Source organism: Bombus affinis, chromosome 10 (assembly GCF_024516045.1).
Source record: "Bombus affinis isolate iyBomAffi1 chromosome 10, iyBomAffi1.2, whole genome shotgun sequence".
NCBI lineage: Eukaryota > Metazoa > Arthropoda > Insecta > Hymenoptera > Apidae > Bombus > Bombus affinis.
In genome coordinates this window covers 7,336,101-7,361,744 of record NC_066353.1, presented here as the reverse complement: position 1 = coordinate 7,361,744, position 25,644 = coordinate 7,336,101, and the positions used below count along the sequence as shown (strand labels likewise).

At 31.5% G+C, this 25,644-nt stretch overlaps 3 protein-coding genes across 6 annotated transcripts; 2 read left to right on the top strand and 1 right to left on the bottom strand.

Moving 5' to 3' along the window:
• Positions 1 to 191: 191 nt before the first annotated feature.
• Positions 192 to 25,567, bottom strand: LOC126921100 (transcription elongation factor B polypeptide 3). Of its 4 annotated transcripts, XR_007712234.1 has the most exons (11): positions 25,430 to 25,567; positions 24,843 to 25,111; positions 23,580 to 24,556; positions 23,155 to 23,324; positions 22,885 to 23,054; positions 22,709 to 22,800; positions 22,418 to 22,617; positions 22,047 to 22,326; positions 21,176 to 21,277; positions 6,585 to 6,666; positions 192 to 2,887 (listed from the first exon to the last, which is right to left on the bottom strand). XR_007712234.1 is itself a non-coding variant. In XM_050732346.1 (10 exons), the coding sequence occupies exons 1-9, from the start codon at positions 25,496 to 25,498 to the stop codon at positions 21,210 to 21,212; spliced, it is 2,295 nt and encodes a 764-aa protein (XP_050588303.1). In that variant the 5' UTR covers positions 25,499 to 25,567; the 3' UTR covers positions 192 to 2,887; positions 21,176 to 21,209. The 4 variants fall into 4 exon arrangements, 3 of the variants coding, with proteins under 3 accessions (XP_050588303.1, XP_050588302.1, XP_050588304.1); XM_050732346.1 differs by lacking the exon at positions 6,585 to 6,666; XM_050732345.1 differs by lacking the exons at positions 192 to 2,887; positions 6,585 to 6,666 and adding an exon at positions 19,064 to 21,095.
• Positions 4,951 to 7,941, top strand: LOC126921283 (amine oxidase [flavin-containing] B-like). The gene is made up of 6 exons (XM_050732739.1): positions 4,951 to 5,104; positions 5,311 to 5,528; positions 5,664 to 5,760; positions 6,317 to 6,435; positions 6,626 to 6,765; positions 7,431 to 7,941. Exons 1-6 carry the CDS (start codon positions 4,951 to 4,953, stop codon positions 7,939 to 7,941), a joined length of 1,239 nt encoding a protein of 412 aa, XP_050588696.1.
• LOC126921098 (P protein-like) lies at positions 9,314 to 18,430 on the top strand. Its single transcript, XM_050732341.1, has 18 exons — positions 9,314 to 9,462; positions 9,738 to 9,850; positions 10,134 to 10,290; positions 10,563 to 10,637; positions 11,051 to 11,183; positions 11,438 to 11,510; positions 11,730 to 11,923; positions 12,148 to 12,254; positions 12,469 to 12,628; positions 12,745 to 12,816; positions 12,911 to 13,042; positions 13,647 to 13,901; positions 14,276 to 14,410; positions 14,809 to 15,003; positions 15,235 to 15,468; positions 15,836 to 16,094; positions 16,527 to 16,620; positions 17,405 to 18,430. Exons 2-18 carry the CDS (start codon positions 9,760 to 9,762, stop codon positions 17,490 to 17,492), a joined length of 2,454 nt encoding a protein of 817 aa, XP_050588298.1. The 5' UTR covers positions 9,314 to 9,462; positions 9,738 to 9,759; the 3' UTR covers positions 17,493 to 18,430.
• Positions 25,568 to 25,644: the final 77 nt, after the last annotated feature.

The window sequence follows — 25,644 nt, the reverse complement described above, 5'->3', positions numbered from 1 at the left end:
CCCTACTAATAACTTTGACGGAGTGTAAATTTGGCAAAGAAGAATATTCTATACGTGTTACTTGAGATTCAATTAAATATCAAATATTTGTTCACATAAGATGAATCGTATTTATCATTGCGTCATTCCCCGTTCTCTGTTCCATTTTTCGTGAATTTTATAGAGGAAAAGTAAAAAAATAAAAAAGTACATTCAACGAGAAAACGTGTGTATCTATTCTTTACACAGAATATATTGTAATATTATCGTAGGTTATAAATTTGTTATTTCCATCAATACAATCTCTAATTACTCGTACAAAGAAAGATCGTTTGCTGTCAAACTCCAGCAAAGTGAAGAGAGCTGATATCACAAAATTATGATAATATTCGTTGTATTATCACTGTCATAGTGATGCACGTCAGGATCGTATTGGCTTCGAGCGTGATTTCCTGCCAATGAAACCACAGCACAATAATCTATTTCCTATAACACGAAGCACGAGCGAAATAACGAGTGAGCCTAAACCCAAGAGAGTGCAATCTATAGAACGTTGATAAATATTTACTCGATGCTACGGATTGATACGTTCTATCAGTTATTGTTTTTCCGCCACTTGCTACGAATCACGATTATGATTCTACCGATATTTATGAGAAACTATACGATAAAACGTAGTAACGCAATTTTTGCAAAACCCCGATCAAACGAAATACAATTGTTTACGGTGTAAGTGGTAACGTCGGATTCTCCGAAATGTAACGTATTTAACGTGTTTTTCAGAGGATAAAAAAAAAAGTTTAAAAAATTGCTGTAAGTACATCTATCAAACCTTATAAATATTCCGTAGCTTTCACCGACGCTGCAGGATAGAAGAACATTCGCCGAAACGAGTCCGCAATTGCACGGTCAGAAAATTGGTTTACATGGTGGAACCGTGCATCGCGACCACTCGATATCCCAATCCGTTCACGTGCATATAATCATCCGGTCGTCGTTGAAAATCTATGAAAACCCATGGCCAAGTTCCATCCCCGACACCGATGCAATATTAATAAACCGTACAAATCACCGTGGCTCAATTCCACGGTTAAATCCACCAGTATAGGCCATAGATTACAGCAATTGAGGCCGGAAGGTAGGAATGGAACGGAAGAGGGTTGGCGATAGAGAAAGAGAGAGAGAGAGAAAGAAAGATAGATACATGGTAAAGGCAACCGACGCAACTCAACCGTAGATAGCAGGAGGGGTAGCTCTGAAGTCGGGTCTGAAGTTGGGGAATAAGGAGGAAAGGAAAGAGCGTGGAGCTGGTTCGGAAGGCGAAAAGAATTCACGGGAGAAAACGGCGGCCGGATCGTGGGGAGAGGCTGTAGCAGCGGCACGGTGCGAGTGCGAGGAAACGTAGGACCACGTTTCACCGTACAATACAGACACATACACGCGGCCACATAGAAACTGGTGTAAAGGGTGCGCGATCGCGTGTACGCGCCGCTCACTCATACATCCTTTCCCTTCGTGGAATACATAGACCTCGCGCTTTCGCGTGTACGATCACGCAGACAGGGATACGGTCACACCAACGCATAGATTGCATACTTATGCCGGCACTGTGCACATAAAGTTAGGGCGGCGCGCGCTCTCTCCTTCGCTGCCGCACAAGAATAAGAAACACGGTAGCATACATAAACAAGGAGGTTGGGGATGCAGCAATTTAAAACGTACCCCGGAATTCCTCCCAACGGGGTCGTAGAGCGGCCCTCTATATTACGAATTCCTCCCTTCCTCCTGTGTACCGCCCGCCCTCTCCGCCGCTACTTTGCTTCTTCCATCTCGCTGCCCTCTGTGTCCTCTTGCATCTTAGTCGGAATTTCGGTCGTATAAAGCGAGACTATGAGCAACCATGTGCGTTAGCAACCACCTTCCACCGGAAATCGAGCTCGCCGTCTCGAAAAGTGGATTTCGGTAATACGCAATCTGTAACCTCTTTTCGGCCATATATTCGGCTGCAAGCGGTACCTGACGAGAACTTCTCACAGTAACCTCGGCCTCCAGCCCCTTCCGGTATAATAGAATTTCTTTTACACGAACTCGTCGGCAATTCGTATCATACGAGATCGTTCGTTCTTTCCGCCACCTATGATTTTTCCTTCGTACGCGTATTATACGATAAAGGGAGAAAAATATTTCCCAATATAAAATAGAAAGAGCAGTAGGGGACCAGAGAGAAGCAAACTTTCGGAAATCGATTATTCTCCGGCAAACCGAACAGACGAATGTAACAACGAATCCGGCGGTTGTCGCTAACTCACGATCAGTCGAAAAAAACACGATTTTGGTCAAAGAAAATTTCGACCAAAGTTCCGCTAAAATATCTAATCAATTTCTCTCCCTAGTAGCTAAGTAACAACGAGCGTGCCCAAGTTTCGCGCGAGGAGACTTAATCAGGCTGCTTGACTCTGGCTCGAAAACTTATCCCGTCGCGTTGCCGTGCGAGTTCGAATCCTTTCGGGTTTAATGGCTATTATGCAGATCAGCGCTCAGCCAACGAACCAACGCAACGCGCGGCTAAGTCAAATACCGTCAACAATGGAGAATCTGCAAGTTGCTTCATCGTTTCTGAATCGAGCGATTGACTGAACGGCGGTGTCGCCTCGGGCGGCTCTGTTTGCAGACATAAGGGAGCTGAGGCCCGGGCTGAACCATGAACGGCGAGTCGGGGGAGTTCAATTGGTGGCGGCAATCCTAGTAATGTACCCGTGGGGCTCTGTCAAAGTGCTTTCCAGAAGAGAACGACGTTGCATTCAGCATTCGGAAAGTTCATTCTTGCCGGAAGTGGCGGTGCTCGCGACCAACTAGCTGCATCCCCTGGCGAAGCTGCTCTCTCCAACGCAGCCTCTTCTGGGTTTTTCTAAAAAAAAAAACAAGTAATCCTGTGAATAAAAAGTATCGAGAAACAGAGAAAAGAACACGGTGAAAGAAACATGGAAATTATGAAATTGTCGAATGATTTTGACGAAAGATACTTGCTCGTTGCTTATTGCGAAACAAATACTTGTTGAAAGTATTGAATCCGTGGAAAAGTATCCGAATATTTGCTAATTTTTCACGACGTCGTTCATAATTAAAAAATTACGAACAATTCGAATTGCAAACGATTTTATTCTTCGTCGTCATCATAGCTACGTGTAATAGAATATCACGAGACGATTAAACTGATTTTTAAAAACCAGTAAACAATAATAAAATCGATGTTTGTAACTGTCGAACCTTGCAGATAATATTATCAAATTCTTGATAAGCTCTTTATCTTCGGATTCCTTAATCTCTAAATTATGAATTTGGTTAAGAAAGGTCCTCTAAATTGATAGAAAGATTTACGATGTTAATACCAACGGTGATTTATACCTACATATATATCTTACATCTTTTATCGCGAAGTTTCATTTTTGTTGCAAACAAACAACATTTATATTCATATTTTCAGAAATTAGAATTGGTAAAATACAGTTTGAATGTCTAGATTGATACCAGATAAATATAGTAAATAATAAAGCGGACTAAAATTAATTTGCCTTTGTTAACTATTAACTATTATCCATGATTATGAAAGTCTGTAGTTAAGGAATGACCTGATTAACGGATTAAGAAGAAAACTGTACAATATGTAAAGCACAAAGTGGTAAACGGATATGAAACAGAAGCTGGAGAACTTGACCCTAAAAGAAACGAGAAATGAAATAGGAATAGGAAATCTAATTGTTGGTCTGAATTGAAAGAAAGCCGTGCAACGTTTACGACGCGTCCACCCAAGAAGGGGATTAACGAAGCTCGGAATCGTATACTTTTATCAAAGAGGCACACGCGCATCCCCGATAGTTGTTTGGGTGTTTTCACACCTCCATGCCCAGGGACTTAAGTTTAAAAACCGACGGCTAAATAATGTATATCACAGCGGCAACAGCCGGCGGTAAAACAGTTATAAAAACACTGGCAACTACGTTAGGATCAATTATTTAAGATGTACAGCTCCGTAAAGAGAGAGTAGACCAGTCGTAAAGGGGGTGGAAGAAAGTAACGCTTCTAGGACGAACCGGAAGGAAGGGGAATACAGGGGGTGGGAAAGGAGGTGGCCATCGCGGGAGTTATAAAGGTTGCAGTTAAAAGTTGCTTGAATTATCAAGGGACTGACTGCTTCGAGACGACGGTGACCGTTATTTTTGAGCTGTTGCGTATTGGAATTTGTACGTGAAAGTTCGCGTCATTTTGCTAGCGCGATGAAATTGTCAGGTAACAGTCAGGATAGAGAGAAATCCGTTATCCATTACCTACATCTCATCGGTGATAGTCGATAGTATTGTAGTAGACTTTTGAAAACAATTGAAAGGAGAAAAGCACGATACGTACGTCTTTGTAGATTTTCTCGTTCTAGTTGGTAGCGTCGCTGTATCAACAGAAAGAAACATTTTACATAAAATAGTCTAGCGTTAATATATAAGGAAAATAAATTTTCAGCGGGCAGATTGATTCGTTTCGTTTCGTATAAAAAATATCGTCGTAACAAGGTTCGTGGTTTTCATTGATTTCAACTAAGAGCGAAATACATTCTTTAACGCGACTAAATCGCTACTTGCAATTAGTGGTTAGTAGTCGGTAATGATCGCTTTAACTGCGATATTAGTATCGTTATTAACTGAACTGCAACGATCTCGTAATAGAAAATAGAACTCTGATTTTGAAATCAAAGATATCAGAATAGAGAATCAGATATATGTATTATAGACTGTTTCGAGCTATAAACGAAGCCAGCAATTGAATTAAACTCACGAGACGCTTCTTCTTTATTATTACGATACAGGTGCTCTTTTAAGCGTTTAAGCAGTCAACTTCAGATAAAATCGGAAAAATTACCGCAATTCTTCCCTCCGTTTCCATTTAAACAACTATAAATACTAAAATAGCAACGGGAAACACATGGCTGCCGATTTTGCCGATGAGGAGTCTGTTAGAGAGGATGAGAACGATTACGATGTTATAATTATAGGAGCAGGTTTAGCTGGTCTTACGTGCGCATATAACATTCTGAGGAAAGAAACTGGGTTAGATGTATTAGTCATCGAAGCAAATAGTAAATATTTTTTGAAATCAGAAAATATAAAGATCTTCGATATGATATATCTATGATTATTTTCAGCAAGTTATATTTATTATTAACCCTTCTTAAAGGCTATCATGGGTGGAAAACATTAAAATTTACAAATTATCCTTCCTACGATAACTTTTTAAAATGCCATCTTTGTTGCAAATATATTTATTAGGCTTGTCTAAAATTAGGTGAAATAGGAGGGCGCATTTTACAAAAAAGCTTTAGCAATACTTATCACGCCAATTCCTTGCAAAAACATGTGACTGATCTAGTGAAGAGGTTACATATAAAAATTGATCAGGCATCTCGTAACGGGACGAACAAAAAAGTACTGTACACGAATGATACATGGTTTGAAATTTTACCGAAATTTTATGGAGCCGAGGTCCACGATTTTTTTCGAAAGGTAACATAAATCGATATATCTACTATACTTAACTTTAAATATTCGATATCTTATCACGAGCGATAAAATTAATTAAAATATTTCACTTTACTGTAGTTTCGATATATCATGCGAATATATTTATTTTTCACTTAGATCGAAGAAGGCGTATTAAACTCAAAATTTAGTAATTATACGGGCAACGAAGAAGAAGCTAAGTATCTTGCCGAGACAAGTGTTGAACAACTACTACGTAAAATCGTTTATTTCCCGTATGCACGATCACTATGTCGAGCATATATTTGCAGCACATGCGGTACATTTCTTTCAAACTTTTAGCAAAAATTACTAAACAATTTTATTTCTTCTTTTTATAAAACATATAAATATATACCTTTACATATGTATGTATGTAGGTATATATGTAGGTATAGTAGGCGGAGTAGCAAGTTTATTCGTCCTTTCTTAAAAGAGCATATCAAGTGTTATTATAATATAAAGTCTACCTGTAACCAAGAAATAATTTACTTACCCTATTTATTTATTAATATACGTATATCTTTCACCAAAATATTCAAATACGCGTATTTTTACATTCTTCGAAATGTAAAGACAATCGTGAAGGACGAACGAATTTATTACCGAAACGTAATAACTAAATAATAGTAAAATCTAATAATATCCGTAATTTGTAAATTTCAAGATGAAAAATAACAAGTAACGTAGTAATTGCGACGAAAGATATCTAAGATATCTAAGAAAATTCAAATTGAACAGAAAATGAATAAACAGTTTATAATTTTTCACAGCTGTAAGAGACCTCGACAACGTCTCAGCACTTTGGTTTTTCGTTATGCTGAACGGAGCATCAGGTTTTTTAAATCGATTGAAAATTATGATAGGTGATAGTAATCGATATTTCGTGCAAGTAAGAGATTACGCTATACATATATCGTGAATAATAATGTCACGTAAATTACGAATAGAATTCGTACACGATCATTTTTGTAAAATGTATAGATATTTCAACAAAATTGTGATAAGTTATTGACCTCTACTTGGAAAAAAAACTCCTACCTTGATTAATTGTTTGTAATATTCGTACTGTGTTTCTGCAGGATGGTATGTGTAAGATCACGCATATTCTATTAAAGAATATCTTACGACAGCATGGAAAAATAAAATACGTAGAGCCAGTTAGTAAAATTACATTCAATGATGATCGAGCTTATGTGTCTACGACAAGGAATTACTTCAGGTATACATCTTAATAATTCAAAAATAAGTATATATTTTTTTTAAGAAATCGATGATCGAAGAAATTGAAACGATGCGCAAGTAGCTCTATCTTGCACGTGTCTTTAGTGATAAATACATATACACAGTGAGATAAATATACATTTTATGACATTACGATTAACAGTGTAATACGCCAGCATTATCGTTAATCTAAACACGTATAGAAAAGTTAAAAGATATTTATACGTATATTGCAAACTTCGCAGAAACTATCAAAATATTTAAACAGTCTTACTGATTGCATTATGTATATTATATAAACACATTTTTGTGACACCATCTGTATCCTACTTTTCTAATTCTACTTTTAAGACAACTATTCCTGTTGTAGGTATACTAATTCTTCACCAAATGTATGTTCGCAATAATTTTTATGTAACTTTTGTATACATTTTCAAATTTAACACAAATTTGATCAATATAATAACGACAGTCGTGTTTCATTACGCTTTAATAACGAAATTTCAAAATGTTTCATATAACATAACGCACACGTACACACCCAAAATAAGTACATATTATGTACATACATAAAGCTTATGTATAACAAGTCTCGAAATCAGTTTGGTGAGTCATTGTACGTATATAACTTTAAGTACGATTAATTAGTATCATTTTTTACAGATGCGAATTCGTAGTTATTGCGATACCTCCATCGATGCAAAACAATATCATTATCGAACCACCTCTCTCTTCAATAAATATCGAAACATTGTACACACCGGCAGAAAATGTGTTTTTCAATGTATTTTATAAAAAGCCATTTTGGAGATCTAATTCTACAAAGGATATTATCACCACTTGGGATTCTGGTAACAATTTAAACATCATTTACGATGCAACTCTAGGCAACACGGAAGGAATTATGTTCGCTGGGTTTCTGGCCGAACCTAATCTCGAACAAACACATAAGAGAGGACTGTTTGACACGTTAGAAGATTGTTACGAAAGTGTCGAAGCATCGAGATTTTTACGATACAAAGAATACGATCAGTCGTTGATAAATGATGAAATGAAACCTGGTTGTCCTATGAGTGTCCTGAAGCCCATTTCCATTCAGGATTATATTAATCATACAGAAGCTTCTTACGAAAGGTATGAGAATGCTTTTAAATATCAACGTAATCAAAGATAAAGCATATTCATTTTTGCTAGTAAGGAAGGAACTTAATTACCATTGAGTGTGTCATAAGATTAGAAAATGACTAAGATCCAAAAGTGGAAAAGGTTACGTCATAATTTTAGGTTCGTTAATTCGGTGATAAAAATAACTCCAAGTTTGTTAGTATTTCGTATGCTATATATCTTTTTTTACATACTTGGTTTACTATTTCTCTTAACGTAAAATATACGATATGCCGTGCTTGTTATTAATAATTGAATCATTATACCTCTCGAGTAAAATGAACGCTGATTTGATAAGCGGAAAACGTATTTGTTTCTAATAAAACTTATCTATTTTGTAAGAATTTTCTTTGCCTCGAGCGAATACGCTATCAATTGGCCTGGAACGGTAGATGGTGCGATCCAAGCTGGTGAAGTCGCAGCTTACGAAATTTTGTGGCGAATTAGACCCCAAGCACTTTCTTCTCGTGAAATGTATCGCGTTGGGTATTGTACAAATGATAAACACACTTTCTTTTTTAATTAACATTAGAACAAACAATTATCATAATATTATTACGCATACGCATTAACGCGATATTTTTATACTTATGTGTTAGATGTATTTTTATTTATTTATTTTTAGTAACACGTACATAAAATATGTTTTCGCAAAATCACTTTACGTAGAAATTTCCTTCTTTGTTTTTCGATATAAACCGATTCGCATAAACCGATATCGATCAGGTACCAACCAATACTAAATCGGTATTTCTCTTTTGTAGTATCTACTTGATATAGAATCAAATAAGTTTTAATATTCCGATAGCGTTCGTATGATAAATATTACGTTTCAATTTTTCTTTCTTTTTCAATTTTGCAGTAGCACCAAGATCAAAATAAAGGCAAGATCAGACCAGCCATATTCCTTGAAAGTGTGCGTTTTACAGTATCTTGGAATACTTCTTCACGTTGCTGTACTTGTCTCATTTTTGAGGATTGCTTATGACTAAACCAAGAAATTACTATTATAATATAGTTACGATATACATATTAGAAGTTTAAGTTTTAATAAAATTAATCCCTTATCATACTTTATCATATTTTAATGGTGATATTTTATTCGATTCTTATTTAATTCTTCGAAGTACACATTATAATAGGCACTAACAAAATTTTGCATACTTTTATGCTGAAAAATGTAATTACAACCGACCTAGATGCAGGGTAGTTCGTATTAAACATAAACTAAACAGAGTTATAAGTAAATATGTACATACGTACGTATGTATATATGTATATTACACATGTAAAGACGTAAACATTGAATATGACCCCCAACAAGAACAAGATATTATATTTACAATTTAGCATCATATATATCAAACGTAGTTCCATGTTCTTAGTCTTCCCGTCCGTACATAAATAGAGTACAGTGGTGGATTAAAGTTAAAATGTACCATATTTTGTGAAAATTCATCAACCGCAGTGCAACTGCGACGTCAAACATTACGGAAACAAATTTATATACCATACATTTCAATCCTTTGCTGTAAGTGATTTTTCTAATTAATTTTTTGGAATTTTTTTCTTTTTCTTCGAATAAATGTTTTCTCCAAGATCGTGTATGGTATTATGAAATATAGCGCTGGCTTTTATTATCAAAGTGGACACTTTTCTTTTGGTAAATAATCTTATATCTCCGCTGTCTAACAATCGAGGCTATATCTTATATGTAATATATAATAGATACATACATATATACGTTTGCTGGTATCATGCAATATCGAAAATATACATATTACCTAATTAATTTTCATTGATTAGCGATCGTTCATATTGATTCGCAATGTCTCAAGAAGATACAAGCGAAGATGAGATAGGATTGCGGACACCGTCGTTCCTCAGGAAAGGATCTCGATGCAGTCGTGGTACGCCAGGTAACATCACAGTAACATCCACGCCTTGACATATATCAAAGTACATTAAGGACAATGTAATTGATTCTTTTATCAATTTAATTTGAAATCTTTGCTTCCATTATTTTCTTCTTTTTCATACTGTAAAGTTACTATTCGCACGCTTTAAGATTCTCATGCTTGTGCAAGATATTATAATTTCGTTTAATTCAGTTTCAATTTCCACGGTTTCATAATAATGAATATACGATATCAACATAGATTATGATCCATAATGAACATTATGACATCCGTTACATTACAGTAACTCCATCGTCTATTACGAGTTCGATAATACTCGGCCAAATCCCAGAAGAGGTACTCCGTGTTTGGAGTCAACTACCAGAAGCGATACGTTTAGATCCTAGTTTGGCAGTTTTTCAAAGGGAATATGATCGTGTTCATCAAACTATAGAAGGAAGGTGAATATTCCTTAAACGTGCATTGTTAAAAGAATAACATAAAGAAGTGGCTACCGCGAACATTAAAGCACATGTCCCGTTATACATATTAGATACTATGATAGTTTGCTATGTTTTGATTATCGAATGATAATGCGTTCTATGTTTTATATTTTTGATAGAGTATACGTACATGTATATTTTTTTAATATATCCAGCATTTCATTAGTTTATTTTAAAGAGTAGATCACGCGTGAACGTTCGAATCAAATAATAATAATAATCTATTGCAGATCTTTGGATGAAGCGAAGAAAGACTGTCTGGTAGTAAATATGTCTCTTGGGACACAGTCTGCATTGCCACATAAGTAAGTGACGCAAGATCTTTCCTTTAACGTTTAAATTAAAATTGTAAAATATAGCGTAAATAAAAAACAGTATTTTTGATTAAAAACACCTGTTTTCGTAAATAGAACGTGTATATACATATGTATTTATGGTAAATTTCAAGTACAAGAATTTATATGATAGAATGTATGTATGTATTACGTAATATGGAAAAATATATAAAACATTATATTTCATTTGATAAGTGAGTCGAATCGTTGTTTAAGTATTATTTCCTCGCCAAAAACAGTAATAAACACAGTTAACTCAATAACAAACACAGTTGAAATATTTACCCAAGATAAATTATTTGGGATTATGATATTGTATATTAATAACGAGAATTAGTTTATATAAATAAATGAATAATATTTTTATTGAATGTTACACGTAGAATGAAAAGTAGAAAAGACGATGAAGATGGAAATAACGATGTTACAATTACACAAGGGACCAACGAAACGAAACAAAAGCTTTATCGTTATATCAAGTTAATCTTATTATGTTGCTGTTGGCTAATATTCACTGTAAGTAATAGTACTAAAACAAATTATAAGTGTATTAAAAGACATTTCTATGATTAAGCTTTGACTTGAAAAGAAAATAATTAATCGCGGAGATAAGCGTAATTTTAACAATTGGTGCAGTTTAAAATACAAAAATACATTAAACGGAGAAAAATATTTTTGATTTATACAACTATATGTTGATATTCTGTGTATATCTACTGGTATTCGATTAAATAGATATCGTATAAGATTATTGTATTTTTTCATTCTAGCTAATACTGATAATTAAGAGCGAAAGGATCGAAGCGTTGCACCAAATTTCAATACCTAGTGGACAAATAAAAAGTATCCCTTTCTTTACAATTTTGGTTAATTATTAAAATAATTAAAACGATAAAGGCATAAACATATTTTTCGAAACACTGGATGGATAGATTATTGCATCGTACAATATTATTAAACGATTTTTATCACGAAAATGATCACGAATTATTCTTAAATTCAATTTCAGTATCATACGAGAGAACGACTGTCACTGTTAAGTTAATCTTTAAATTTTCGTAGGCTACAAAATGTTTGGTCAAGTTCCTAGTAAGCATATCAATTTAATGATAGAAGGGTCATTACTTCCACCAATAAAAATGAAACCGGTAGAATACAGAAATGTATCTGATAGATATTTAATGGTATGGTTAGAACTACTCGTCGGTCAGGCAAATAATACCAATCAAGTTTTATTAGGATCTGAAGAGATTAAGGTAAATATACGTATATAATTTAATTTACATGACAGACAATTGTTATATTCTATATCTTTAACGAACCTTTTTTTCATTTTCATCTGGAGATACGTTTCTTTTTTAACTAAAAATTTCTCTTAATAATACATTCATAGTACAGTTACAAATATCACGCTATATTATGTTTAATATCTAAATTGATACTTAAATAAAGAATAATTCGTGATCTTTCGCATATATAGAATATAAGCGATGTATGGATTTTACCAATACTTCCGGAGAAATTGATAGATGTATTTCCTGGACAGAGGCAGCAAAAAATTTTTAATTTAGAAAATATCGACAAAAGGCACGTATAATAATCTTACGATCAAATTACTATTTGTACTCTATGCTACCAAATTTTCCATTACACGTAACACGCAACTCGTCAAATTTGATTCAATGTTAATTTTATTCAATTTTATTACATAGTATCTAGTATACATAGTATGCTTCCGAATATTATACAAAACTACTATTATACACGTATTTTATATATCTTAATATTTTATATTTTACAGTACTCTAGAATGCGGTGAGATATTAATTAAATTGAAAACAAATCTAGAATCCAGTTTTGCCGTCTCTATTAGTTACGATTTATCGTCAATGAACAAAGATGATGGAATAGCGTATGCTGCGGCAGTCTTATTTGGATTATATATACTTATAATATTCGAGGTAATTAGCCGCTAACAGCTATCTATTCGTTATTTAGTTAGTATTTTGATTTTCATTATCTATGCTTTTAAATGTGATTTAAATAATTTTAATTCATAATTGGTTGGTATTCGTAGGTTGTACATAGAACTTTAGCAGCCATGTTAGCTTCGACTATGTCTATCGCGATATTAGCAACCATAAACGAGGTAATATAAGAAGAAAAATAACGAATATTTAGGAAAATTTTTTAGAGAAACGTTCACTTATGGCAGAAATATTATATGTCGGATATTTTTCCAGAGACCAACTATGAATGAATTAATGTCTTGGATAGATGTGGATACATTATTGTTATTATTCTCAATGATGATACTTGTCGGCATAGTCGCTGAGACAGGTGTATTCGACTGGTTAGCAGTCTATGCTTACAAGGTAACTTGCTTGCTTCGTCAAGTTTATACATCTTACATATATGTATATCCAATTAAGTATTAATATCGAACAATTGCATTGTTTCCCATTCAAAATAAATTACATACGCGATAATGTAATCCTATACATACACGTTCAATTTTCTAAACTAAAGTTTAACATGTATTTCCATAAATGAGTAAATATATATACGTAATAAGTAAATGAATATGAGCCTTTGTTTCCGGATAAAATAAATTTGAAGATTTACTATATGCGTGTACTAAACCAATTCTTAACGAAACACGTTCAAACTCCACTTTTTTGAAAACAAAGACATAAATTGTTTTATTCATACTCGGGCGGTAATTAGCCAAGTAATTAGCGACTTTCTCGGAAACGAAGCTTCATATGAGAAATATTGTTCTACATTCATAAAGAATCGCGTTATACCCGCTTGTGTATGTTATTAGACCGGAGCCTGTATCTACCTATATCTACGTATAACGTAATATCCAATATCTTTTCGCTACGTACATACATATCATTATACATATATCGCTATATACGTATATCACTATTTGAAATACGCTGCTACAAACATAATTTCGTTTAATTTCTTTAGATAACTGCAGGAAAGCTGTGGCCACTCGTAGGTACACTATGTTTCTTTACAACGTTCATTTCATCGTTCCTCGATAATGTTACGACAGTGATGTTAATGACACCGGTAACCATTAGATTATGCGAAGTAATGGAAATAAATCCAGTGCCAATATTGACATCGATGGTGGTTTATTCTAATATCGGGGGTGCTATGACACCGATAGGCGATCCACCCAACGTAATTATTACATCGAATCGCGATGTTATTAACAACGTAAGCATTACTTTGAATATCGATTTCTACATATATTTCGCTAAGGATTAAGTTACATCAGTATAATAATTGATTCGACTCGACTTTACTTTTAACGTTGCTTTAACGTTTACTTAATATACTAAGTATATAATTTACATACAAATAATTTTTTACTAACATAAATACCGTACGAGCATTTATTTTACAAACAAAGTATGAAACTGAACATATTATATTTAATTGCGAATAAAATGAAATTGTAACTGTGAAAATTCACAGAATGAAATTGAAAGATACTTTCTATTATATAATATTAAGAATTATAATATTGATACATATGATAACATTTAATTCGGTAACGTTGATACGTAATATTGTTATTTATTATTTAGGGTATCGATTTTAGTACATTCACAATGCACATGAGCATTGGTGTTATATTGGTAATACTTGTAGTTTTTGCTCAGCTGCGATTCATCTTCCGAGACATAGCTGTTCTTAAATTCGCCGAACCACAAGATGTACAGGTACGAACATTCTCATTTGTTATCTCTAGATTCTTGACGGCGGATTTTTATACGTCTAAATTGAAAAACATAGAAATACACAGTAATATACAAAGAAAGACATACAAAATCTCCAAAATACGCATGTACATACAAACAGTAGTCGCTAGAATATGTATTTAATATTTATTTAGAGGATGAGACAAATTTCTGCCTAGCTTTTATTCCTTCTGTTTCCGTGAAAACACAAATTTGCATAAACATCCGTGGTCTAGTTATCATAAATAAGCTTTAAATCCTTTAGATCGTAAACTTTTTACATACTTTAACGAGACAAAAACAAAGTTCGATTTTCATAGATTGCTAAAGTAGCTGAATATAAAAAGTATCTAACGGGTTTCTTTATGCGATCGTTTTAGGAATTAAGGCATGAAATTGCCATTTGGCAAAGAGCTGCGGCAAGTTTGTCGAGTTACAGTAAAGACGAAAATTTAGTGAGGGAGACTTTGCTGAAAAAGGTTCAACGATTGCTCTCGCAGTTAAAAAAGAAGCTAATTATAGGCAGTGTCACCCTTGAAACATACAAAACCACGCTCGAAGAACTTCAGGAAAAAGTAAATATCCACTAATGTAATCACGTATACAGCATCTTTCTATTTCTTATTAATTTAAATTGTCTTTTTGTCATCTAATTGTGCAATGATTTATGTAGTTATATGTACAATCTGTCTAATATTTACAACGTTTACTTTAGTTAATTACAATATTATAGAAGAAAGATTTAAACGGAAAGAAAACTTGTATAAATCGCTAAATTTTACATTAATCGCAATTTTATGTTGCAGTATCCTATTCGAGACAAGTGGTTACTAGTGAAATCTGGATTTACGTTGATCTTTGTGATCACATTATTTTTTCTGCACAGTATTCCAAATCTGCACTTGTCACTAGGCTGGACCGCTTTATTAGGCGTCCTTTTGTTATTAATATTAGCTGACAGCGAAGATTTGGATGGTCTCATGGCGCGCGTAGAATGGAGCACTTTGTTATTTTTTGCATCGTTATTTATTCTTATGGAGGTATAAAATACTCGGAAATTATCCATATACTTATACTATAATATTACTATATTATTGCTTTTAAAACATTTTGCGGAAGATGAGTATAAAAATGATATTTATAAAACGCTTAACAGTAATGCTATATCTACATACGTACATATACTTAAATGCATACAATAGAAAAATAGGAAAGAATATCTTATGATAATAAAATTCCTAATTACATACATATATATTTACAAATTCTTCTCATTTACCATTTCTATAAAAGAAGATATAAAGAAGAATAGCATACGAATAAACATAATGAGTTTGATTATTATCTCTGACCTAAAATTTCTACATCGAGTAAATACTTTGAATAATTATAACTTTTATGCTTCAGGCATTATCGCGTCTGGGCCTAATTGCTTGGATAGGAAAACAAACAGAAAAAATAATCCTATCTGTAAATGAAGAGTCACGATTAGCGGTAGCTATATTGCTACTGCTTTGGGTGTCAGCGTTCGCAAGTGCATTCGTGGACAACGTGCCTCTGTCAACGATGATGATAAGAGTCGTTACTACTTTGGCTCAAAATAACGAACTGAAACTGCCACTGCAGCCCCTGGTATGGGCTTTAGCTTTCGGCGCTTGTATGGGAGGTAAAGGGATTTGCGTGATAATCGCTTTAACGTAATCAATAATAGTATTTACAAAAATAATGGCCCATATTTTTGCAATGAAAATTGAAATATCTAATGAACATTTTGTTTAAAAAAATATACGATTGCTTCTAAGGATTACAAAATACAGAAAAGCAAATATAGCAATTAGAGGAAAATGCCTTGAAAAATCAATACTGACGTTCCACATTTTGATTAAGTATTTAACTTTGTGAAATTATTTTTCAATCGAATCAATTTAATTGTCTATAGGCTAGAGCGTAATGTAAAAGAAACAACTAATTTACCGATTTAACAGTACAACCATGATGTTCCTGTTATCACTCTCATGTTTTCTTGCAAAAGTGAAGAATTTAATAGAGACGAATTTTAATGTGATTTATGTAGTTGAATGGATGGGAATATTTACAGGAAATGGAACTTTGATTGGAGCTACTGCTAATGTAGTTTGCGTAGGAGTTGCGGAACAACATGGATACAAATTCTCTTTTATCCAATTTTTCAAGTAAGTGCGCTCCTATACACTTTCTATTTCTATACATAGAGGAAATATTTAATATAATAAATATAATATATATATACATCTATAAATAGAGAGGAAATTTAATTACATAACTACGTCATTTAAAATAAAGACTACTGATACACGTTAAAATAAGATATACATCGTTTCGTTACGAATTTTATAAATAAGTAATAATCAAATCGTTTATTTTTGAGTTTGTATCTTAATTCGTATCTTAGTCGATAGATTTTTGAAATAAAATACGTACGAAAAAAAATATTAATGATAATAGTATTATAATGTAACGATTATACATTATGATTAAACTACTTGTTATATTTACCTCTACAGTTATTAGTTTATTATTACAGATATTTAATAATACTTTACTTAACATGTTGTATTTTGAAAAATTTGCCTAAATTGCGAACATTTATTTATTTATTAAGTTCGTAACGTAAGGCTAATATCCGATATAAATATCATAATTTAACATTATACATACGTATGAAAAAATTGATTTCACTTATATTTTAATACGTTTTAATCTACACGAGACGATAATAAATGATATCGTACATAATGATAATCGTACAAAATATCTATTAACTAGTCCAATATCAAATACCGTATACTCTGATCGTAAATGATATTTTGAATTCAGATTGAATACTAAATCGCTCATAAATGTATATCATTTTCACAAGAGCCTGTCGCTAATTCATTCTTCGTGTTATAATAATTTAATTACTTCGCCAAATAATTTTCAATGCGTTTATTTCAGGGTAGGCTTTCCAATTATGCTGACGAGTGCTATGACAATAACCATGTACTTAATGATCGCTCACGTCATTTTCAATTGGAACGGATAATGTAATTGTTACAACTTACGTTTGATATTCTCGTGCGGCAAAGATATCAAAATTATTGGAGTCAAATGATCCTATTTAGATTCTTGCGTAATATTTGATGAATTAATGATACAACAATGTATAAACTATATAAAACTTGGATAAATAAGCAATTATTTTATAATAATTTCACTCTATTTTTCATTTTATTCTAATTCTTTTAGTTATAAAAGATATACGAATATTTCGCCTAATATTGCCTAAGATAGATCTAATTATCTAAACAGATTTTAATTTTGTTAAGTACAGAAAATATAAACGTAGCTATAATATACGTGGCAATAAATATTCCACGTTGTGCGATTTAATTATATATTTGAATAAATCTAAAAGCATTTGTAAACTTCCATCGGAAGATGTTTATTGATATTAATTACGTACACTAAATTGTAAAATAAGTTATGTAATATTTAAAGAAACATTATTTTCTATCTAACAATGATTGCGATGAATGCGACGTTTTAACTCAATCGTTTCAAATGATCACAAATCAATTATATTATTAATCACGATAAATTAATCGTCTTACGTTTCCTTCGATTTCACTGATCTACGAACCGTAAAGAAGAAGTTTTTCGCAGCGTTTTAACATTTAAATCGTTAACACTATATAAATTAGTCATATTAATTAATGAACGTCATGAATGCATATAGTATTCATACATATATATACATGTACTACATACATGTGTGTGTGTAAATGCTGTATTTTCGCTTTAGATAGACATTTGTTTTATTGCTTTTTATTATACATGTACAAATCTAACTTTTCAATTCGAGAGATGAAAATCTAACAAATTATAGGAATTGTATAATGAGGAATTTATTGTATTTAAGTAAAATTAATCGTAAATAAGCATAATCGAGAATAATACAATAAACTATGTTTGGCCAACATACATGTACTTGTTAAATTTTTTAACTTTAATTCTCCTATTATTATTAGACCTAAATGTAAACAAAATGTAATCATACATTAATGTACGTCTTCGCTAATTTTCGAAAATATCAATTCCGATTTCGATTGTTTGACCCACTGCTCAAGCAAAATATATATATATATATATATATACAAGAAATAATAATCACTGACAATGATGATTATGATCTAAATATATAGGTGTAGGTGTAGATGTATAAAAAGTTAAAGGAACTTAACGTGGCGATATTTTTCTACGGTTAAGTATTTTTAAATATAACTTTTCGAATTTTCGATCCATTAGTTTCAGCTGCACGATACATGCTAAACTGAAACCCTGAAATTTTAGCACACAACACGTACTAAGCAATCGAACGTAAACGTAGTATGTAAAATAGTTCATTTATAATATATATCGGTCTAGATTATGTATTACGCGTTATACGGTAGAGTAAAATCGGCATTATAAAAACGAAACAGGTATAGGAATTAACGTAAGTTACAATATCGATGTAAAGGCGGAATCAAATATATAGATATGAACGTTTAAATTTTACGCAAATGGTTGTATGCAGCCTTCGGATTTTCGAGGTTCTCTAAACTTATCTACATGTTGATTCTTAAAATTACGTTTACTATCAAAATTAAAATATTTTACATAATCGCTAATATTTGATATCATAAATACAACTTAAATATATTATCTTAAACGTTACTATATATGCACATGCAGGACCGACGCAAGGCAGGTTCAACGCGTTCACCGGAACCCAGCCCCGCAAAAGGTTACACCGGCCCTGTGCATATGAAATTGATTACGTACATGATTACCATTTATCCTAATATCAATCACAATACTCTAATTAGACACGACGTTTCTTAAAAAATAACTTACTTAATTTAAAAAATTAACTAGACTTCATTAAAATTAATTGCATGCAACGATGATAATGCAAATTGATCAAACGTTTGCTTCTTCTTAATTACAATGAAGATATAATGCGTCTATGGAATACTTTTTGCTTGCTTTAAGAATTTATAACAGATGTAAAACTATTTATAATGTTTCAAGCATGTTTTTATTATATGTTATTTTAATTACTTTACATGACAAAAATTTATTCACCCTTGAAACCTCTGTTAAGTCCAAAGAATTCATTGGCAAAACTCGTTAAAAATTTTGTGATACACATATATTTCAATAATAGCAAAACGAGTAATTTGTTATGAAAATGACGTTTTTAAAAGAAAATTAGTTTCTATTCTAAACAAAATTCATTTTAGTTCGAATTAACATTTCGATTAAGTTTTTTATTTCATTATATATATCCACATAGAATTGCTTAAATACAATACAGAATATGAAACACCCTTAAAAACATCATTTAGTTAATTTAACACGATTTAGTTTAAAGGAATTTACAATTTGTTCAAAATTATCACAATTTGTTCGGCCAATTATATATTAAAGATAATTTAAATCAATATGAATACTATATCCACTATATGTTATATAATAGGAATTATAAAAAAAAATTAATATTTCGCGCTACATACATGTATCTATAACAAATTACAATTCATTACATTATTAAAATATTACATTATTATTGTAGAATGTTCGATCATCATTTGTTGTTCAAATAAACATTTACAAAAATATTAATACGCTGTATTCATGTTTGTTTGTTTATCGATCTAACTAGGCTTTTAATCCTTTTTGTGACCTCAAATTTCCAAGCGTATCAAATGCGTTAGCGATCTTTTAAATATAGATATAAACTGATTATGTTTACTTCTGATTATTAAAATAATTCGTTATTACAATTTTCCAAGTATAATTAGTAGTTTTATTTCTTTCCCTTCGCGATAATGAAATTACTTTATAATGCATTAGATATTTCATTAACTATTTATAAATATATTTTAACTTCATATACATATACATACATATGTATAAGTCTAAAACAGCTTCCCTGTCACGAATACATAATCCAAATTCATTGTAACTCATGGAAGAATGTAAAATACGTATTACATTCTTAGCACTATCGATAATTATCTGCAATTTCATTCCCCTTCTTAAAATATTCATTTAAACTGTTATATGTATATCATCACTAAATCACGCAAAAAATATTTACAATTGTAATCTAAAAAAATTGGAGAATCACAGCAACAAATGGGACATATTTATTATGTACTTACGTAGTTTTGCATTTTCTTATGAATAACAATTTCTTATTTTATTTCTAAATAACATCATTAATAAAATACATTGAACGAAATTAAATTTTTTGTCTCCGTAAAACCTTTCAATTGATCTTTGTGTCTCTCAAAACATAAAAAATATTAAATGTCATAATACCTTTTTGGAAATTGTCAATTTATACCGATTAATTTTGTATAAAGATATTACAATTTTCAATTTATGTGGAACAAAACGTTTCGAATTTTCGCTTTATCAAGAAATCTCAACACTTGTGCTTTTCTACTGTACAACTGACGAAACTGAACGATTATAATGACGAAACGATTATAATGTTGACAGTAGATACAAAAGCACTCGGCGATTATTTTGGCATAGTCGATTTGGTAAATCTCGGAATGCCTGAAGCAGTATGCGAACTTCACATGAATATGTTCTGTTCGAAATACACAAATTCTTATAAAATATTTATACATATTATACTTAACATCTATTGTAACATAACGTATGACTTACCTAAATTGTTGAATGTTAATCAATTTCTTACGAACTACCGTTTATATCGCCCCTTTATTAACTGTAGAGCTTTTGCCATTAGTGGTGCTTTTGTTTTCTTTGCTATATCAATGAACAATTAAAAGAAATTATGTTAAAATATTACAATATTTTCGAACATTATTTTACTAAAAAAAAAACTCAATTCTATATTTTATATGCTAAATAATAGTTTTCTACACATTTACTATGAAAGATAATAAATTTTTCAAAATTAAAATCATTGCGATGTGCAACAAGGTGATGCATATAGAAATAGCTCCACCTGAATATCTCAGCTGCTATTAATGATAGGAAAAAATGCATGAGATTAAACTTGCTTGGCATCGAGGGGTACATAATCTGATATCAATAGCTTTTCAATAATGCAGTAGCAATGTATTATTAGATAAATAAATCACCGGAATGTTCGATCACTTCCTAAAAGTAAACTATTTTCATAGTCATAGTCATCAGTTGACCTTGGATTATCTCCAATGATCTTGAATCACAGGTCATTATACGCGTCTTAAAAGCTCTATAGATGGTTACGTAGAGAACATCATTCCATTCAAAAAAACGAAATTAACTTTCATATGTCCTTTACGCGTCCATCTACACGATCATCTATGTCATCTATTTATTATTTACATCAGCTATTTACATCAGAGTATGTACCCCTCGACGCTGAGCAAGTTCAATCTGATGCATTTTTTTTATCACCAAGAGCAGCCTAGATATTTAGCTGACCTGTTTTATATGCCTCAACCATGCAGGATATTCCATTGTATATACATGTATAATATCTTATAAAATATGTCAGTAATTTATCGTCGTGTATAAAAATACTTACATGGTTTTGTACGTGATACAGGTGGTGATGGAACAGAAATATTTGTAGCAGCTGTTGGTCCTCCACCGCTAATTAATTTCTTTTTTATAGTAGATGCAGTATTAGGTACAGAATTTGCAGTACCATATTTAGCTTGCTTTTTAAGAACATTTCTTGGAGGTTTAACAACATTATCTACATATGCAAGTTTAGTAGATCTTACCGGTACAGATTTGTCTATTGATTGTTTTATATTAGCTGTAAGCGTTTTCAATTTTGCTTCTCGTTCGTCTAAACATCGCTATCGAATAATAAAAGAATATGAAATAATAAATATGAAATAAACTAAGATATTATAAATAAGGCGAATTATTCGTTTTAAATCTACCTACCATATACATCTCACGCCATGTTTCCATTTCTTCTCTTTGTTTATTTCTAAATTCGCGATTGCAATGATATTGCCATAATTTATCTGTGTCTTCAACCAAATAGGGATTATAATGTTCCAACATAAATAACTGATCTGCTGTTGCACGTTCAAGAACAGGTTTTATAATATCAAAAGGCACACCACCAGTAAATTCAAGTGCTACATATAACAAATGAAAGAAATACTTAGAGAATATTTTTATAGAATAATCGCTATACGTTATTTCATAAATAAGTCATAAGTAACCTACCATCGATATTCTCTATCAATACCCTTGTACATATCTCAAACAAAGTTGGTACTGTTGTATAACCAGATTTATTTCCTGAATATACTTTCGTCCTTTGCAATTAAAATTAAAATTAAAATTAAAAATGGACATATTGCTATCATATGTATATATCTTCACAGTAATACAAAACATACCTTTGATTTTTAACATACATTACATCTGTAAGAGCTTTATCTTCTTCTTTGCGATAAACAGGATTAATATATGGCAGTGGCTTGTAATTAGGGCTAATCTCTGGTAATGTAGATGCCAAGTCTACACTTAATGGCTCTAACTTCATATTTGTTGTTAAAAGAGATGGTGTCTATAATAGAAAATGAGCATTATGTTTATATTTATATTACTATATTATATACTGTAATTTAAGTAATATAATATGTTATTAATTATATAGCACAAAGTACCTGTGAAGTATCACTTGTTGATTCATTTCTCATTGGTATCTTTTTATTACTTGCAGTTGATTGTTCTGCTTTGAACGTTTTTGCTGTACTTGTATTTGGAGAGTTGTTAGTACGTCTTTTAGATGTCTGAGCCATCGTACACATACCCAATGCTTCTGCGAAACTAGCACCTGTATACAAAAAAACACTATTTAGAACACTTTTCAAAAATAATGATTTAAAATAATAAAATAAAAGAACTAGTTTATTAAACAAATAAATATTTTATCGATACTTAATTTGCTGAATATTTAAAAAATTATAAAATGGATATAACGATGAAAGGTATAAAATATTATACATATTAGAAACTATATATAAAAGATTCATTTTTTTTTGGTAATGTTAAATAAAAATATTTATAAACAATATATTTATAAACTAACCTGAATGACAATCTATTCCTTCATCTCCATTAATTTCTTGCTTCATTTTTACCAAATCCTTTGATTCTTTTGATCCATGTTTTAAATGCTTTGAATCTTTGTTGCTTTTATTTTCGTGTTTACTTTTCCCATCCTTATGCTCTTTTTTCTTACATCTATTTTTGCTTTTATCATGATGTTTCTTATAAGAGGAACTGTGATGTTTTGATTCAGAAGAATCCTTATTAGAATGCTGATCACTATGTTTAGTCTCATCTTTATTATGATTTGTATGTATATCAGTTTTATATTTCTGTTTTTCACATCTCCGTTTTAATTTACAACTAGATGAATCAGTCCGATATTTACTACTGGTGCTCTTTGATTTCTCATGAGAGTCTTTCTTTTCATGCTTAATTTCACTTTTAATTAACATGTCTCTATCCTTAGGCTCTTCTTTTGTTTTAACTGAATTTAATATAGCACTACTACTATGCTTTTCAAAATTATAGGATACATGAGGATACACATGAGATTTACTTTCATCACTGTCACTATCTGAAATTTTCCTTCGTTTACTTTCTTTGTTCATAATATTTGAATCATCACTTTTGCGTTTATGAGCCTCGTCGCTACTTTTGAGTAAGTTACTACTATCCATAGGTCTATTAGAATGTTTTTCTGTATTATTAGATCTACTATGACTACGATGTTTAGAACTGTGTGTTTCATCTTTCTTATAGGCACTTTTAGTATCCTTTGAAGATTTTTTATCACTTCCCAATTCATTTTTATGGCTATGTTTAGTTTTATCATGCTTTTTTTGTTTTTCTAGATCACTACTTGAATTTTTAGCAATATCATTATTACTTATTGACTGATCTTCAACAGATTTCAATTTGGATTCATGTTTAGAAGTATATTTATTGTTGCATGATATTTCATTCTTTTCTGATTTATGCCTATGAATATGTTTTCCACTTCCTTCAGTTTTATGCCTGAAGAATTAGTTAAATGCATATTTACTTAAAATATGTGTATGAATATAATTAAAAATTAATAAAATAAAATAAAATAAAATAAAATAAAATAAAAATACCATTAGAAAGAAAAAGATATTATTATGTTTAATATTATAAGAAATATCTTACATCTTATAAAATGAATTTTTATATTTTATTTTAACATTTAACTATTACATGCTATAATATATAATGTTGTATATACAACGTATCTATTTCATACATTAAGATTATATAAAAGTCATATTTTTTTCTATCATACCTTTCAGAACTCTCCTCAGGTTTTGGAGACTCACGACTGTCACTGTAGCTCTCAGGTGCATCAGGAACACATGCTTCATCTTCATCCTCACCCTCACTAGTTCCTTCACTAGCAACCATTGCTTTCCATTTTGCAACAAGCGCCTTAGCAGCATCTCCTATACCACCATCATATTTCCTCAAAGCATTTACTGTGCGTCCTACACCAGTTTCTTGAAGATGCTGCACCGTTACAGGCAGATTAGATAGTTTTGAAATACAATGAAGTATCTGTAACACAATTGAAATAATATATTATAGCCAATACGTCAATTACGACCTACTATCCTGTCAAACAATTATAAATAAAATATAATAGAGGAAAATTATTATAGCTGTGAAGACCATAACATATGAAGCAATTTGAAATTAGTACAATTTTTATTATAATGAACAATATCATACAAATATATAAATGCTAAAATTGATAGAAATAAAATTGATGTGAATCGTGTTTGGATTTCATTATGAGGTTATAATTCAACGACATTAATAAAACTGCATCATCGTATACGTTGAAGAACGTGGAAATTAGTGCACAATACATACTCTATCCTCGTTATCATCACATTTTTCAATATTTCGCTGATAATGCTTAATTTTATCCACTACAGACATTATTGCGGCTGCCAGCTGCTAATTGGCGTCGCCTAGTAAAATCCATCTGTTCATGGATTACCAGTGAAGTACAAACTAATAGACGATGCAGTAGTCAGTTCAATGATCATCTGTGTAGACCAATCAGATGATGGATGGAATCAATA